Source organism: Odontesthes bonariensis, chromosome 16 (assembly GCF_027942865.1).
Source record: "Odontesthes bonariensis isolate fOdoBon6 chromosome 16, fOdoBon6.hap1, whole genome shotgun sequence".
NCBI classification, from domain to species: domain Eukaryota; kingdom Metazoa; phylum Chordata; class Actinopteri; order Atheriniformes; family Atherinopsidae; genus Odontesthes; species Odontesthes bonariensis.
This window is the reverse complement of record NC_134521.1, coordinates 30,426,989-30,445,161: the sequence shown is the minus strand read 5'-3', so window position 1 is coordinate 30,445,161 and position 18,173 is coordinate 30,426,989. Positions and strand designations below refer to the sequence as shown.

The 18,173-nt window shown below is 38.9% G+C and overlaps 1 protein-coding gene across 7 annotated transcripts in view; it reads right to left on the bottom strand.

Annotated features, from left to right (window-relative positions):
- The window catches only part of cadm1a (cell adhesion molecule 1a), a 433,220-nt gene that overhangs the window by 36,623 nt on the left and 378,424 nt on the right, over positions 1-18,173 (bottom strand). For 3 of the 7 annotated variants that reach the window (XM_075486889.1, XM_075486890.1, XM_075486891.1), the window contains 2 exons: positions 17,058-17,147; positions 1,520-1,552 (listed from right to left, as the gene is read on the bottom strand). The exons of 1 other annotated variant lie outside the window; for it this stretch is intronic. In XM_075486889.1, coding sequence (XP_075343004.1) covers positions 1,520-1,552; positions 17,058-17,147 — 123 coding nt within the window. The remainder of the gene's footprint in view (positions 1-1,519; positions 1,553-17,057; positions 17,148-18,173) is intronic. 3 more of the 7 variants (XM_075486892.1, XM_075486893.1, XM_075486894.1) reach the window with 2 other exon arrangements.

Genomic DNA, 18,173 nt, shown 5'->3' with positions numbered 1-18,173 from the left:
ATGTCTCATGAATGTGTCATGAATTGTGACACTACTGCGCTTTGGACATGTGGACAAACATACCTGTTCCACGTGTCTAGGCTGTACTATCAATTTTAGATGTGGAAAGAGACGATGATAATATTTAGACACACATTAGCAACAATTTTGAGTTTTCAGGATTTGGTATTTACATGGAACATTGAGAAACCTGATTATGAGAAACTATCAAAACCAAATCAAATAAAAACTGTTTGTGAAGTTAAATCTTCTGTTTTATTGTAAATTAATTACTTTTATTTAAGTTCATCAATAACAACAACAAAATCATGACATTTAGTAAGTGCTTTTTTCCAAAGCAACATGCATGTGAGGAACACACAGGGGGCAATTTGGGGTTAACTGTCTTCCCCAGGATACTTGCGGATCAAAGCAGCAACCATCCGACTGAAAGACGACCACTCTATCGTCTTAGCTACAGCCACTATGACTTTTATCAGAATGCTCGTTCGGGTGTTTATGTATCCTGCCTCTATCTGCTTATCCAGGTAGCATATCCATTTTTTGCACACCTGGCTAAGACCTTATCCAAGTTTCTGAAAGCAAACAAAGATGTTTACATGTGCAAACTGGATACCCCAAAAATTTAAACAAGTACATGCGGACAATGTGACTATAAATGGTGGCAAGTGTAAGTGATCAACTGGGCAAAGCAGGAGTAGTTCCGTGTCTCTTGGCGTGTGGTAATTTCATCAGTGTGTTTGTTTTCTTCATCAGTTTGAAACTTGGAGTGATTCATATACCTAGTAAATGAAATCATGTGGCTAAATTACCACAAACAGGAGCTTATTCGGGGCCCATGGCTCATTTCTACTCTACAAGTCATTAATTTGGTCATTATAACAAGAGAGTGAAGTCAGTTTGAAATTTCTGATGGAACAAAACGCGCACATTGATTACCAGAATGCTTTTGACCATAAATCTGCTCCCACAAATGAAAAAACAGCAGCCAAAAAATAAATAAATCAGCAAATAATGGAAAAATGTGATGCAAATTAGGAAAAATTAGATAATGATGTGTTTCACCTCCAGTCAAAAATCTGAAAACAAGTAAATGAGGTCTATTTTTGCCTCCACACAAAATCATCTCATGCTGCTGATATAAGAGTCTGTTATATTCCCCTGTGACACCTTCAGGGAAACACTGTAATTGGTTAGTTGGTGAACGCTCTCTGAAAGTGCAGTTGCATTGAAAAGGATTAGAATTTGTTATCCTATAACTAGCTCTTTACAAAGCAACACGTTTCAAAAAACATTTTTTTGCCAGAATAAATGCATCAAAAATAAAACAGAGCTTGCCTGTCACGTGGTTCAGTTGCCTCAAAAGAATCACCAGTATGATCAACAGATAACTGACTGCAGAAACCAGGGTAGGCAACCTGGCACAATACTGTGTCACAGTTAGAGAAGGCATGCTGTAGGGACAAATACACCAGTACATAAAAAAAGAGGAGTAAAGAAGAAAAGAAGAGATACCAACCATGAGCTGCAGGTTCAGTGCTGGGCGCAGTGTCTGAGCACACAAGGAGAGGACATGGCAGTTGTGGAGGGAGGTGTGGAACAGGAGGAACAGCATGCAAATAAAGAAGAAATGGGGGAGGAGGCAGGGAGGGAGCAGGGCAGGGGGAGAAAACAAATGACACCCATAAGCAAGCATTCAGAAGACCAGAACATGACAAAAGACATAAGACTTAAGGGAAATCAAAGGGAACTAAAGGCAGTGCGGAGATAAACATAGGCTTACACATCAACACAAATGCACTTTCCACTGAACACACTGGATGCTCCACGTAGAGAGGAATGTGTCTACTGCCTTAGGAGATATGGAAGAGACTATTATCATGTGCTGCTGGTGGTTTTGATGTAAAGAAAGACAAACAATCCAGGAGAAATGACTGTCCTGATCTAACCATTTATGACTTGGAAATGTCACGTCTGTGAGTTTTTGTCATGTTTTTAGTTCCTGTTTAGTTTTTAGTTTTGCCATGTTTTAGGTTTCTCTCATGTGTGTGTTTTCAAGTTCAGGTCTGGTCTTCCGTTTTTCCATGTTCCCATAGTTTCTGTTGCCCTGCCATCACCTTCACTCACAACACCTGTGTTTTTTCCCCACAGCTGCACTCCAGGTTTCCCATGCACCAGTGCCAGATCCTCCCCGTCACCCATGACAGTCATCGTCTTTTGCCACAGTTGTTCAAGTCAAGTTTGTCCATGTCAGGTTTGTCCTTTTTGTGTTTTTCATAGTCATAGTCATGTTTTGTTTTTTCACAGTTTCGATTTTGTATCCGGCTGAGCCGCGTTTTTTGTTTTGTAAAATAAATTTTGTTTTTGGAATCTGCATCCGTGTCCTATCTCCACGCCATGACATCACACCCCAACGTGACAGGAAACATAACAGACTATTTATTTTGATTTTTTTTTACCTATTCACTTACCAGCAGTATGCGAATTCAGAAAAACTGACAAGACTATCAGACTGCAGTTTTTAATAATAGTAGTTATCTGCAATCCTCCCTTGGCTGAGCTCTAAGTGGATTTCAGCTTTAGGTGCTGAATGCAGATCTGGCAGCTGGCTTGCTTTTTAAAATAAAGCACATATCATTTCTTATTATTTAAGCCATAAATAAACTCATCAACGTGGGGAAAAGGTGGTTCAGTGATTGGATTAGGTGTAGCATATCTCTCAGACCATCTCTGCCTCAATGTATCATCAGAGCAGTTAGCCAGGGCTGACCAAGTGCAAGGCTGCCAAAACTGCACAGAGCAACTGTATGAACTCATTGGGACTCATGTGACCGAACAACCATATGGTCTTTCTTTAAATTGTACTTGGTGATCTATAAACAAACAGATTTCCAAACAGTTTTCATCACATCAGAGGAAGAAACATCCTGGCATAGACACACCCATTGCTGATTGTGACCTATTAGAACAAATATTCATGCTCCTCCAACCAACAATGATCATCTTGTGTCCAGAATGAATACTGTGAGTGACCACGAGCTGACACGTAGTCTTAATGGACTGATTTTCAGTCGGAATTTCTGAAATATTTCGTCGACTAACAAAGGGAATAGAAATACTTCAATGAGTGCAGCTTTATTGGGAATTTGCCTGTGATAATATACACTTTACTGTCTTTATAAAAAGATGCAAAAAAAACTTTGGAGGATGTGTGAAGCACCTTGACCCATCTGAATCAAGGTGAAGCTCAATTTTGCACCATTTCAATCAGTTTACATGCTTTCTAAAAGTCTGAATTTGGTCAGACTTAAACAATAATTCATTTATCAATGTACTCAGTATCATGTTTATGTGCTTTCTGTTGTAAAAAAAAACATGAATAGAAGTTTCATGGATATTGATTTCAGAGTTGTTAAAGAACATTGAGTTGTTTTTGGTAAATATTTCACCTAGCTTAGCTTCAATCTTGTCACTGAAGCAATGTGACTAAATAGGACTCGAACCAAAGTCATAGCTTTCCATTTGACATCAATCAACTTGCTGCAACATGTAAAATTGACTGCAGTGATCAGGTCGCCTTTACAGAAGATCCATCCAATGTTTAAAGTGCAGCTATAACACAGGATGCAGCTGAGAATACCAGAAGCAGGGTCCAACTTCAGTCCTGTGTCCTCTGTATCTATTGACATTTAAAGCTTGATCAATGTTGAATGTTTAATGATGTAAATTTGCTTCAGTATGTATTTGACACTGAGATTACAGTTTGATGTTGGACTGTAAACTCCTAGAATAATAGTTATTACAGGACTCACTCATTAGTTTCTGATAAAACTTTAACAAACCTAAGGGAGCATACTTTGCTGAGACTCAGGTGTTGTTTCAGAGGAAACATGTGTCCAGATACAAATTTATCCAAAAGAAAAGAGGCAGTTCATCTGGGATATGAAAGAACACAACAAAAGATAATACTGAAGTAGAACCATTTCATGCATTAGTATGCCTCTCTTTGTTTGGCCTCCTCTCTCCGCAGAGACAAGAAAAAGAGCCTGCAAGCCACTGAGACGCAGGCTGATGTTTGTGTATCTAAAGATTTGTGCTCAGTACTAACATGAAGAAAACAGCAGGCCAATAACACGCCTCTGCTCTGCTGCCAGGAGCTCTGGATGCTAAGAGCGATTTCACAGGGTGAGACTACATCCAGTCTATCTTAGAACTACAGAGGGTCAATTTGACTGCAAGGTCCTCACAAGCGCTTGGCGCTATTTTCTCTCCCTTCGTATCACTGCCCGCTGCCGCCTGCCGACAGCAGTGCCCGTTTCACGGTGTAGACCGTGCAGACCGAAGTGCAGACCGAGGTCTGACTTTTTCCTGAACAACGATTTTGTGATGCAAATGTATTACTCTTTTGAACGCATATTGTTTTGAGAAGCAGAAGGCTTTATTTTTGTGACCCCAGCCAACTAGCCGGTCTACCTTCGTCAACACCAAAACGAGGCTGGAACTCGGCTCACAGGACGCAGTGGGGGTAAGTCAATGTTCATAAATGATATTGCTAGTATGAGATGTCATACAGCTTCATGTCAAAAGAGGCGAACTATCCCTTTAAAGTAAAGCCCTGAGTGGCTCAGCAGGATCATGACAATCTGAGATGGTGAGTTCATGGCGTGTACTTAATGTTGTTTGCTGCTTTTTTCAAACAAATTCTGTCAACACACAATGAGATAAGACAGTTAAACTTTTGGTATCAGAATATTTTGCTCTGGTTTAGTTTGAGCATAAAATCATCATTTTACTAAATCGTGATAACAAAATCCCATCATTGACAAGGAAACTGTATTAGCATTCAAGTCACACACTGATGGATTTATAGAACAGTACAATGCCTCTGCTCTCTCAAGTAATTAGTTGATATAAGAAATATCTGCAGTATACCAGTGTATCCACCCTGGATCTAATATAACAAACAGGAAGCAGGTTTGCCTGTAATCATAGCTGATAACTAGCTGTGTGGTATTTACACTTTGACATTAATTATGTTGACATTCTATGAGAGGCAAGAGCATCCTTGACAGGAGCAGCTTTTTGTCTGCTTGTTAGTTGCAGCCTGAAGAGAAAGTGGCGTTTTTGGATATAAAGATTCTTTAGTTGTGTTGCAGAGTACAGATGAACAAAGACTGAACTCTTGCTGTCCTCACTGTAATGTGTATTTATGATAAATGTCACCCTACATTGCATCTATTTGCTATAGCTAATACATGTTTACGAGTTTTTTGTAGGATCTATTTCAGGGTGTATACAGGTAAAAACAAGTTAAATTTAAGACTTTTTAAGACCTTTTAACACCACTTCTAAATTTAATTTAAGACCAAACGTATGGAAATACCAAGTATTTCCAAGTAAACACACTGACAGTATGGTAAAATGACAATTGAGTTTAAGAACATCGGCTAAATGTGTGTCATGTGAAAAGATCACAAAAGTGTCATCACTGTCCTAAATTAAATTTATTACAATATTTTCAGAACATTTAAGTCCCATGAACAAATGCTTATAAAATCAAGTAAATATATATATTTTTAAAAATACTGTTCCTTTAGAGCAAAAAGAAAAATACACAAATATTTAAGACCCATGCAATCTGAATTTAAGACAATTTAATACTTTTTAAGGTCCTATTTTCAGGAAAATTGATTTACGACTTTTTAAGACTTTTTAAGGACCCGCGGCCACTCTGTATTTAGACAAGCATCCACAAGTACACAGAGGCAGTACCTATGTCCAGTGTCATCTGCCAAAGCACTCTGCCAGCAGCAAATGCTAGCTTTTGACCGAGACACCTTTTTTAAAAATGAAATTATAGAACATAGTAGAAATTATAACACGTTTGAAAAAAATTCTATAATAAGCAAATTATGATATTTCTCATTTGCAGAAGAGCTACAGACTTTTTTGTCTATATGACTGAGAAAGGGGGACAAGAGTGACTGGTTTAATTTTCTTCAGCAGAACAGTTCAGCAAATATACCTATGCTCTCAGGGTCGTTAGGAAAAATATATTTATGTTACCAGTATTTAATGTAGTCCAAATAAGGCCCCTTTCCCAGCAAGTGTGAGTGGACAGTAGGGCAGCACAGCATGTCAGCCTTCTGTGGGTGGAGGCCATGTGGGCCCAATTAACGTGTCGGCTGCTGAGTGATTGCCTGGTCATTCCTGAACTGCCTCCTCCTCATCCTCTTCATCCTCAGCCTCTATCTTCAGTTTAGCTGAGGCACCCGCAGTGTCCTTGCTGACACTTGCAGGCGTGATGAGTACACAGCTCCATGATTCCAGTACTTGTAGCCGCTGTGCTTCCCACCAGGCCTTTGGTGACTTACTGTGTTAGGAAAGCCAGCTCAACATGCAGCGATAACTGCACGTCACTCATAATTATACTGGTAGAAATGCATTACGTAGCACTCTGAAGATGCAAACAGGCCGTGGGCTGTCATCTGAGTTAGCTCAGGTTCAGGGTCAGGACAGTGCAGGAGGTCAAACTACCCACCCTTTGATTGGTTGACAATGGCTCAGGTGTTTGAGTAGCTTGTCAACCAATCAAAGGTTGATATATATATATATATATGGCAGTTTAGATCAGCTGGTTGGGACTGAAGCGATGATCCTAATGATGTTTTGTGGACATTCGCTAAACTAAATTAAATACTATTCACAGTATCCTTTAACTTCTGTTTGTGTTTTTTTCTTTACTGTAGTCATTGCTAATTTCAGTTACTGTTTGTAGAGGCTGTTGGTCTTTGTTTCAACATTTGGCTTCATTATAGGGTTTATTCCATGTAAATGTGGGTTGTTTCCTTTATTCTATTATTTCATGTGAGTCTTGTAGTTTCAATGGGGGTTTTATTTTTTTTCTCTGCTTGTCTTACAATTGTGCATTCTATCATCTAGTGTTTGTTTTTCTTTTATTGCTAGTCTTTATGCTTGTCTTAAAAGCCTAAGCAGGCAACGGGACTGCTAATTAGCTACGCCTCGAAGGGTTGCACGTTCATTTAACACCATCGATATAAATCTAATTTCTCTCAAACAAAGATAAAAACATCAGCTGTACTTTACTGCTTTCATCTTCATCGTAAACATTTATACTGCCAAACATGAAGACATTAGCATTGTTAATGCTAGCATGCTGGCGTAAGAGTCTCTAAGTGCAACTCGCTCTGAGGAGTAACAAGAAAAAATGAGGAAGAAGGAAAAAATGTTTTGAATTCTCCTGCTGCTATATGCAATTTAAAAACTTTTATTAAGTTGTTTATTTTCATTTATTTTTGTGTTACTATTTACTGCTGCTTAGACAAGTCACTGGTTTTCATTCATGTAGATAGTTATTATATGCATTTATATATTTTTTTATTATATTGTTATTTGTTCACTTAGTAATAGTGGCAGTAAAGATTTTTTACAAGGCAAAAGACAGGGGGGAGGAGGAGCAGAAGGAAAGTGGAAAGGGAGAATGACATAATGAAGAAGCCAACCCCATTATTTTAGGGCTGTATCATAAGAATTTTCACCGAATATATGTGCACCCATGTCTGCAAAGTGCAATAACCATGATTTATACACATAATTCAGGACTCTGAATGCATGTTGATATGGAGTCCAGATGCTGTAATAGTTGAAAAATTACATGTATTGAATTTTTGTGGCCTTTTTCCAACATCATGTATTGTAACAAGCTGATTACCTCCTGCTCCTGCTTTACGAGTTCATCTTGTTTTGGTCACAGTGGAGGGCAGTTCTACCCCCAGAACACAATTTACCTTCACATTAAGAAGATATGTTGGGCTCCAGACTGGTGGCTTCCATGATGCTGCACACTATAATTTCACTGAGGCTCTCTAAGGGCTGTAAGTCACATGACAGCAGTTATTGTGTTTCTATTGACCTTAATAAAATTATAGCTGGCTGAATCCAATTTTGAAATACAGGATTAGAAATGAGAAAAGTGCAAGAAATATCCCACCTTAAGGACAGGGCAAAGTGAGGTGGAGGCAACATCTAAATTTATAAAATTCTGAAACCGCTTCACCAGATGGTGTTTGTGTAATCTGCAAACAAACATAATGCATATTTGTTTCTATTCCCATCCCTCAGCTGTGTTGTTGTCCTGTTTAAATTGTGGGTTAAATTAATTGGTTGTCAGCACCATTTATGGTTTTTCATCAATTAAAAGTAAAGCTAGCCCTCCGCCTGATTGTTTTCTTTTCACCATGTACACATTCATTTTCTATTCAGGGATTAGGTACAATAGCTCACTCAGTGCTGTGCTGAATCAGCGTGGGATTTGTCCTATTGTATTGATGGGAAACGTACTGAATAAGTGGGAGGGTGAGTCCAGGCACAGGCAGCAGTACATTTCGATGTTTGGGGTCCGTTTGTGCTTGCCTTGGCCCTGAATACTGCTAACATAATAGGACTGCTGTCCCTGAGAGTATGAAGCACAAAATGCAGCTTTTCAGGTAAAAAAATCGTCTTCCTACACTGACACAGAAATGATAGAAACAAGAATATAGACAGTCCAGCTCATACAAGAAGAGATACTGTATATGATACTAGAAAATAACTATACAAAACTGCTCCTCTTGGGATGACAAGAGTGTTAGGGAAATAAATCCTAGTTGCAGGAGACAACATTTATTTAGTGGAGAAAACAGTGAAATATAATTTTTTTCATGTCCCTTTTTAAACCTGTGAAGAACTTAAGAGCTATGTGTTGGACACAAACATCCTTTTTTTTCTGGTCCCTCTAATGGAAAAAAAACCCAATCCCACTGTAAAAGATTCAATTGGCGGAATGTCTCTGATGTGTGCAGTAAACTGTGGGTAAATGAAATCAACTGGCAGAACGTATTATGGTCATATGAGTCTGCTGCCTTCAATCTATATACACAGTAATAATGGAATGCCCCTGATAGTTGAAAGCAAAGAGACAACATCTGGCAGAAACTATAAGTGGATTGTTTCAACCTGAAAATATTGGCACCGCAGCCGTGAGGCTGACTTTATCAAGTGGAGGCCATGCATCTCAATATGAGTCCAGTTTCACAGGGAGCTGAAATAACTGGGCTCTTCTTTCCAGTAAAAGTCTTTTAGGACTGTGATTGTACTTCTGAAGTTAGTCAAGTGATGCCTTGAAAGCTCCACTAAGTTCATACCATGACCTGGAAATACTGAAGCTGAAAATTAATGAATGAATTTTATGCATTTAATCATTTACAACATCAAAAACAGTTGATGACCAATGCTAATGTGTTATAAGTAGCATCATATTTAGGTAGTTCGTCTTTTTGCTAGTTACATGACTAATTTATTGCCCAAGAAGACAAGAAACAAGAGATTCCATGCAATAAAAATAGGCTGTACACAGTGATGTGAGAAAGAAAGTATATAGTCTTTCAATTCCAAGGTTATGTGCATAATAAAAATACATTTTGTCCTCACTGAGTCAAAAAATTAGGTAAATCCAGCCTGAGATGAGCAACAACACATGGCATATTACACTGTGTCATCATCTAATTCACAAAAACCAAGGCAAAATGCAGAAGCAGTGTGTGAAGGATGACCCCCTTAAAGCCATAGGAATTAAGAGGGTAAGTAGCAGCCAGGTGCTGCTAATCAAATAAGCATTATTAATTGATCGTTAGCAAGTGTGAGAACCTCCATAAAAACAAAAGTTTTGTCAGTATGCTGCTCTGGAGCATTCAGATGTGTGTTAACACAATGCCAAGGAGGAAAGACATCAGCAACGATCTTGGATAGGCAAATGTTGCTGCCTATCAATCTGGGAAGGGTTGTAAGACCATTTCCAAACTATTTGGAGTCAATCATTCTACAGAGAAAAATATTATTCATAAGTGGACAACATTTAAGACCACTGTCAATCTTCGTAGGAGTGAACTTCCCAGCAAGTTTACCCCAAGGTCAAAACCCCAAGATCTACATCTCAGACTACAGGCCTCAGTTAGCATGTTAAATGTTAAAGTTCATGACAGTACAATTAGAAAAAGACTGAACAAGTATGGCTCGTTTGGAAGGGTTGCAGAAGAAAGTCTCTTCTCTCTAAAAAGAACATGGTAGCACATCTCAGGTTTGTAAAGTTACATCTGAACAAACCACAAGACTTCTGGAACAATGGGCCTCATGCAACAACCATTCGTACAAAGATTTGTTCTTAAGTCGTGTGTACGAGTGATTTAAGAAAATTTGCGCATTCACCAATTTTTTCGTATTTCAAGTTTTCTTTCAGGTACGAACAGAATTTATGAGTGATCCAGACCTGTCATAGGAGTTTCGTAAAATAGTCCGCTGTTATCTTGCTTGACTAATGGATTGTATATTTATTTAGTTTGAAGATATCAAAAATAAATATATACATTATACCCCATAATTATGCTAACATCATTCTGTTGGACTTAAATCATTGGACTTATTATTAATTGAAGGTTAATTTGACTCTGTATATAACAAGGTCAATGGGAATTGCTGAATTGCTAGTTTTGGATGGCTTAGCGCAGTGGTTCCCAAACTGTGGTACGCGTACCCCTAGTGGTACGCGGAGGTACTGCAGGGGGTACGCGGCGCACGGGGAGTTTTTTTTTTTTTTTTAATTTATTAAGGCGTCACACTTTTATGGAGGACTGTTTATGAAGTAGACTCCAGTTTTGTGATGAATGTTACATGAGTTAGGCCTGTTAATGTATTCTTAAAAAGAGAGAAATGTTACTTGTTTAAGTTAGAAAACAAAGGAAGATTATTTTGATTTAGTATTTATGCTATTTTGGTTAATTATTTACATTTCAAGAAAATGTTTTTTATTCTTATGTTGAATTCAACTGAGTTTAAAAAAAAAGAGAGAGAAAGCCTGATAATTTTATGGTCAAGTTAAGGATATTAAATAAAATGATTTTCATGTAATAACCACTGTGTTGCTCTACTTTTGGAAAATCATCGCACGCGTTGTATGTGTGAGGGGGTACTCGTGGTGTGACAAGAAGGCTCAGGGGGTACTCAGGCCAAAAAAGTTTGGGAACCACTGGCTTAGTGCATCAGACTCTTGGAAGAGAGCGTGTGTTCCGAAACCGTGTAGATGTCCTTGCAGAGACACACAAATGGCTGACATCGTGATTTATTTTGCCAAGGACTATACTGCCAAGAAACATGCCGATCAAACCCAATTCCACCACACGTCCAGGTCCTCACCACCCTTGGATTTTTGGCCACGGAAACCTTCAGAGCGAGATTGGACACAGATCAGGTGTGTCGCAGTCTTCTGTGAGTCCTAAGCTCCCCTTGGTCATCAAAGCTCTCATCAGTTTATCAGCCATGGTACATCAAATTCCCATACATCGCTGTCGAACAAGTACAAAATAAGAGGGACTTTCATGCCATGGCTGGACTGCCAAACATAATTGGAGCAATAGACTGCACACATGTATGCATCCAAGGGTCCTTGCCGTTGTGGAGCATACTAGTGTTTATGCTTATGAATTTAGCAGACGCTTTTAACCAAAGTGACTTAGGAATGAGGATATAACATCACAACATTAATTGCTTCCCATTTCTTCGCTTTAGCAGGTCCCGTAATTCCAGTGCTGACACTGCTAAAAATGACAGAATTTCCTTTTTGGATCTCTGAAAGCAGAATGGTATTATTTTGGGTGTGGAGTATGCAAATTTACTATCCTCGTGCACGTGCACTTAAATACGCCCGGGTGGCATTCATCACTTACGTAGGTCGTTAACACACTTTTTCCGAAGTTAAGAGCGTTTGTTGAATCTGACGTGGCGTGTTCGTACGAGACCATCTTACGAAAAAAGTGAATTTTAGAATAAAAATCCGAAAATGTTCTTGCATGAGGCCCAATGTTCTTTGGACAGATGTGACCAAAGGGGAGATGTTTGGTCATAATGCACAGCAGCACGGTTGGAGAAATCCAAACACAGCATATCAGCACAAACACCTCTTACCAACTGTCAAGCACGGTGGTGGAGGGCTGAAGATTTGGGCTTGTTCTGCAGCCACAGGACCTGGACACCTTGCAGTCATTGAGTCCACCATGAACTCCTCTGTATACCAAAGTATTCTAGAGTCAGATGTGAGGCCATCTGTCTGATAGATAAAGCTTGGCTGAATCTGGGTCATGCAACAGGAAATTGAAATGCTGTGGTGGCACCAGAGAGCTTTGAAAATGTAAATGAACTGAAACATCATTGTGAAGAAGAGTGGGTCAAATTTCCTCCACAACAATGTGACAGCCTGATAATGTCATACAGAAAGTGATTGCTTTGAGTTATTGCTGCTAAGGGCTTCTACAAGGTCTTGAATGAGTGGGTGGGCTCAATCTTTCACAGTCTTTGGGCATGGTTTATGTAAAACATGATGACACACTGTCATGTGTTGATGTTCATCTTAAGTTCTATTTTCCTTATGTTAAGACCTGGTGAGGAACAAGATACGTTGTTATGTATATATATATGTGTATGATATATGTATGTATAACTTTAAAACTGAAAGAGTGTGCACTTTCTTTTTCACTCGACTACACATTTATTGGGAAGATTTTTAAACTATTTGCAATTAAAACTGAAAGCAACTGCATGTGTACGGTGAAATAGTCACTAGTTGTACAGAAAAACACAGACCCTACATGTTTCTTATCCCCCTGGATATTTTTTAAAAAACACTGCAGTACAATGTTATTATCTTACAGATTTAAAAAATGTTCCTTTTAAACACACAACAGTAAAATAATAACTGTGTTTTGGGAATTACTTTGTTTCCATAGCTGATGAAGCATTTTGAAAAATCAGAAACTGACAAATGCCAAGAAATGACTGATGGAAGTGAATTATTTTCTGTATATGTCAAAAAACTTAGACGGGGACAATGAAACTTCGGCTGAAAAGCAGCCACCATGGCCACAAATGGTAACTTGAACAGAGATAAGATTTAGTTGGAATTGATGTTTTGTCATATCTGCAGGTTCCTCTGGACATGGTGATGTAAGATGCACTGTGGAGGTTATAATTCAACACATAACCAGCCATCCACCTTGTTGGTTTTGAATGAGATGCAATCGGATCTTTAGCTGGTGTGACAACTTTGAGAATGACAGAGTTGCTGGTTCATATAAGAGAGGCAATAATTGCTCATCCTTTGAATGAGCTGTTTTGTTTGTACTTTGAGAGGAAAACAGCTGTAGAGACATCACTTGTCAGTGTTCTCAGAAGAGCTGCATACACATTATTTATTTAGCTGGGGCAATAACACGGTAAAGGCTCTTGGTTTGTCAAGGCAAATGATCGACAACATAAGTGTGTGATACTTGTACATTTTTTGTAAGTGGTGCAATTCTTTCCTTTTTTCGAACATAGGGGGAAGAACTTTTTGAAAAATACTTTTTTACACTGGACTTGGCCTAACTGCTATCAATTATTGCCACTTCTACAGTTGTCATGCTTACAAGGCTACTCTACAGGAAGCAGCTTTGGAGGGAGAGCTGAAGCACAGCAGAGAGGGAGGAGAGAACAAAAAAGTTTTTTTCTCATGGTTATAAGGCTCTGCTTGGTTTCTGTTCTTCTCCAAGTCACTTACTCAATTATTATATCACCTGACTAAGACTAGAAGGACAATTTCAGATACAGCATCCTGCAAATGTTTTATGCACTTCAGTTTTAGATTCTAATTATCCCATATTATCAGAGATCAGCCTCAACATTCCATTTGCAGTTTGGCAATGTCCCCCAAAAACAAACTATCTTAAGCCATTAAAACAACAAGGCGACATTATGTGTACACTGTCCTTGAAAGTCCTGCAACAGATGGTAAGACCCCTACAGAGTCCTGAACTCAGCATCATAAAGTCAGATTGGAATTAGATGAGGATACAAGAAACACTGAGACGATATCAATTTACTATCTTCAGCATGCTTGGAACAACTCACCTGCCGAGTATCTTGAGAAACAGTGAACAAGTGTACCCAAGAGGGGTAGCGGTCACACAAAAATGATTAGTTTTTGTCTTAATACTGCACTTTGTATTAACTGACAGATGAAAACATGGAATCTATTTCTAAAGTATTTCCTCTCTGCTACCACTACAAAAGATGTAGCAGAAAAATCCATGAGTGAGTTCAACTAAAAAAAGATGCATTTTATTGCTTATGAAATCAAGTTTGATATCTTTAAATGTTAAATGACCTCATTTTAACTAACCCATTTTGTGTAAATGATCCTCAGAGAGTATATCTATCATTATTTACACATAAGACGAGTATATTATTCTCAGCAAGAACAAATAAAGCAAATGTGATCATTCTGCAAATCAGCAGAGATCTCCGTGTGAATTCATTCGAGATAGCTTTAGTCGGAATAGGCCAGTGCAGACTCCACACTCCTTGATCTGAGGCAAAGGAGCTATCAATCAGCCCGAATAGATAGGTATTCTCTTTAATCCAATCAGATGGCATAATCAAGCACAATGCCTGTGATTTCTGCCAGCCTTGTGAGATTTGTTCCAATTGAGCGGTCTGTCAGAGAGGCTTTGATTGCATTTGAAGCTCAGGCTGATTTCTGAGTCGATGCATAAGGTGATGTTTTCTATCTGCACCCTTTGGAGATTTCTACTGACAATAGCCCAGAGTTCTGTTGCTGAAATAGCGAGATAAAAATTTGCCTGATTCAAAAGGGCCCAATTTTCTAGCGCTCGTGTTCATTTATTGTTCACCTTCAGTGCTCCCTGTTTTCCAAATCCCACATAAAGCATGTTCCATTATTGACTTTATGAATGATAGATGTAATAAACATGAAAGGCAGTTCTGGTGTCTATAGTGAATATATGCTATTGAACTAGTGTCAAACTCACACAAGTTAATATGGAGAATCCAATATCTGCTGTATGTTTAATCACTTGCCGCATTTGTAGCAATTTCAGTTAACGATGTGTTATTTTCATCGTAAACAAGTGCTGTTAGAAGAAGAAAAAAAAAACAGAGTTTTGCAACATGTTTGTGGTCTTCTTTTGAAACTCAACTCTTAAAAGATTTTATTGGGAACAAACCAGTGAAAACCACCTGGGTGCTCTGACTGGGTGTGCAACATGACATAAACCTCAGCTAAGTATTTGTCTTCTAAATTCCAGCTTCCAGGCTCACCCACATGCTTGCATGCACATTTATGAAGAAAAAAAAACATGTGGGGGCACACATCACTCTGTGCCTCTGAGCGCTGTAATTACTCATAATTCACGACTGTGATAGATGATGTCTAATTTCCAGCAAAGCCTATTTTTATCTTTCATGTTTCCATGATAACCGATATTCTTTAGAGTTTTTGCACATTTCATTTGTGCATATGAATCATGATGGACCATGTTCATGCCACAGAGAGCTAACCTTACCATTGTTATGTTGAAAAGAAGTGTTTCACATCTTTTTAAAAAAAATATGGACTTTCTACAGGACATCAGCAAATTGGTGGACAACCGAACCCACATTGTGATCAGACTTTTGAAGGTCTTTTAAAATTCAAAATCTGACCGGAAAGGTCAGATTTTGTTAAATAAAGTTATTTGCAGATTCCCCCAGTGTGTAGATCTGCACGTTTTATTTGCTTTTACCTTGCAGGTAACAGTGGTGGGCATGTACTCTACTAGATCTCAGGGGCACTTTACATGAAAACGAAAACGGGTTAAAAACGTAAAACCTTTTTGCGGATGCACTATATCGTTTAGATGGTAACCACGTTTTGGGGGCATGAAAACGCAAAAAAGTGAAACCGCCCTCCAGAGTGGAATTCTTGAAAACGCTCCACTGTCGCGCCACCGTGTAAAGGATGAAAATGCAAAACTGCGTTTCTCGTCACATAGAAATGACGTGACAAGTATAATAAAGCGCCAGGAAACCGTGGTAAACACATCAGTAGGCTATCAACATGTCCGTCCCTGCGGACTTTCAACTCACCTTAGGCGTGGTAATTGACGTTCAAGAGTACTGTAGGCCTACTTCGCGCGCTTGGAGTGAACAGGTAGAAGAGAAGTAGAAAGACTTGGTCTTGGTAGTGTTGCCACCTAGCCATCTGGCGTGTTTACTGCATCGATAAATATGAAACGTCACACACTTTTGCATTTCCGTATGCACGCAGATTTTCACCCAAAAAAGCTTGTCTAAATGCAGATTTGAAAGTGAAAACGAAACGCCACTTTTGCGTTTTGGTTTCAGATCGTTTCCGTGTAAAGGTAGCCTCAGAAGTAATGTTGCAGAGGCACTCATGTTTTTCTCTTGTGTTGATGTGAAAATCTCATGTGGACAAAGTGCAAGATACACAGTAAAACTTTAGTCCACCAGTTCAACTGTAGAATCAGGTTACACTTTGTATTGGTGAATATTTACAACACTATTATTAATATATCTGGAATTATGTTAGAATGCACCGACCTCCAGTGTCTGCAGCATAGGTCCAAGATTGTTCTGCTTATCTTATATTTACTTTTATTAATTTAGCAGAAGTAGAGAAGTGGAAATTGAGAAAGCCAGGAGGCAAACCAGTTCTGATTGCTGGACAACCACTTTCATTACCTGAGCAACGGTCGCACATCTGCATAACAACGGTTAAACAAATCTTAAAAGTTACAAAATAACCATCGTTAGATATGTTTTAACTTGGACATGGACAAGTGTACGATTTGCAAAATACCACTATTCAAAAGCAGGAAAACTCATTTTTGACCTTGGTATCAGTATCTGTGGCGTAATAATCTAAACACAACTTACACTTTTTTCCACACCTTTCCTGAGTCCTCTGCATTCCTGCCAGTTAAATGATGGCTTTCAAAATTTGCTCAATGACAGAAACTAAGTAACCTTTAGACATGAGTTAAAAAAAAAAGGTGCATGCAAATATGGCTGCCAGTATGAATTGAGGATGAAAATATATGAAGGGACACAGTCTAGTGACACACACACATATAAAATAAAGGGGATAAATAGGTTGTGTGAAGGTGATACTATACCTTGAATGGCTTCACGGTAGGAGGTGATGGTGGTGATGGTGGTGGTAGTGATGATGGCTGTGGTGGGTATAGGGGTGGTGGTGGGGGCATCTGGATGAGAGGACAAATACATGTCAAACACAAAGGGGGGAAAACAAATGAGCAAAAATCCACGGAGATAAAATCACTGTGTTGCTACTATATCATGGGCTGATGTGTGTTTGTGTGTCACAAGGATTGTGTGGGCTAAGGGCTGCTGTAGACTTTATGATAAATTAGCCGGATGGAATTGCGTTAAATACTGTTCATGGACAGCTGCAATGCGGCTACACATCCTTTGAGATAATCAAAGATCTCTGAGATTTTCTCTTTCATGTCAACTAAGTGGCATTACACCACGCAACAAAGTAATGACAAGGTCGGTTGTTAGAGGAGGTAAAATGTCTAATGAGTTACAAGTTCTGCTGTTGCACTATATGTATGATGTCATTATGCAGTTAACTATCCTCACAAACTAATGTGTCTGTGTTCTCAATGTTTCCTGGGAGACGAGTACCAAAAAAAAAAAATAAAAATTTGATCGACGAGTTAAAGCATAACAACACACTAAATAACACTGCACAAAATATAAATGAGGGGAGTAATAAACACACACACTTAAAAGGAAATGAGTAGCAATAAGAAGCAGGGTAGTTGAGCATACATATTTTGACCAGAGACCATTTCCCCTTTTTTTTCTTTACTTCATTAGCTAGGTTAGACTCCCCACCCTGGCAGTGACCAGTGGGAGGTATCAAAGTGACATTTTTCCTCATGGAAGCGGTCGGGCTGCCTTCATATGAAGCTGCTGGCGGCGCTGCTTGGTTAGAGACCTCCCATGCTGCTCTGATTGTCTGGGAATGGACTGAAAAACCTGTAGGGGCTGTTAGGTGGGGAAAAAATAAGTAATTTGTGGCTGTTGATGAAGAGGAAAGCTTGTCTTCATTTTAATGAAATAAGGTGTTATAGGAAGGTGAGGAGAGGAAATGTGAATGGACTGAGACAGGAGGAGAGGAAAGTCAATGAGATGGAAAAACTGTTGGTTTTAGCAGCTGTAGAGGCTGTACAGCCTCTGGGGTTTGAAAATTAATCTACAGC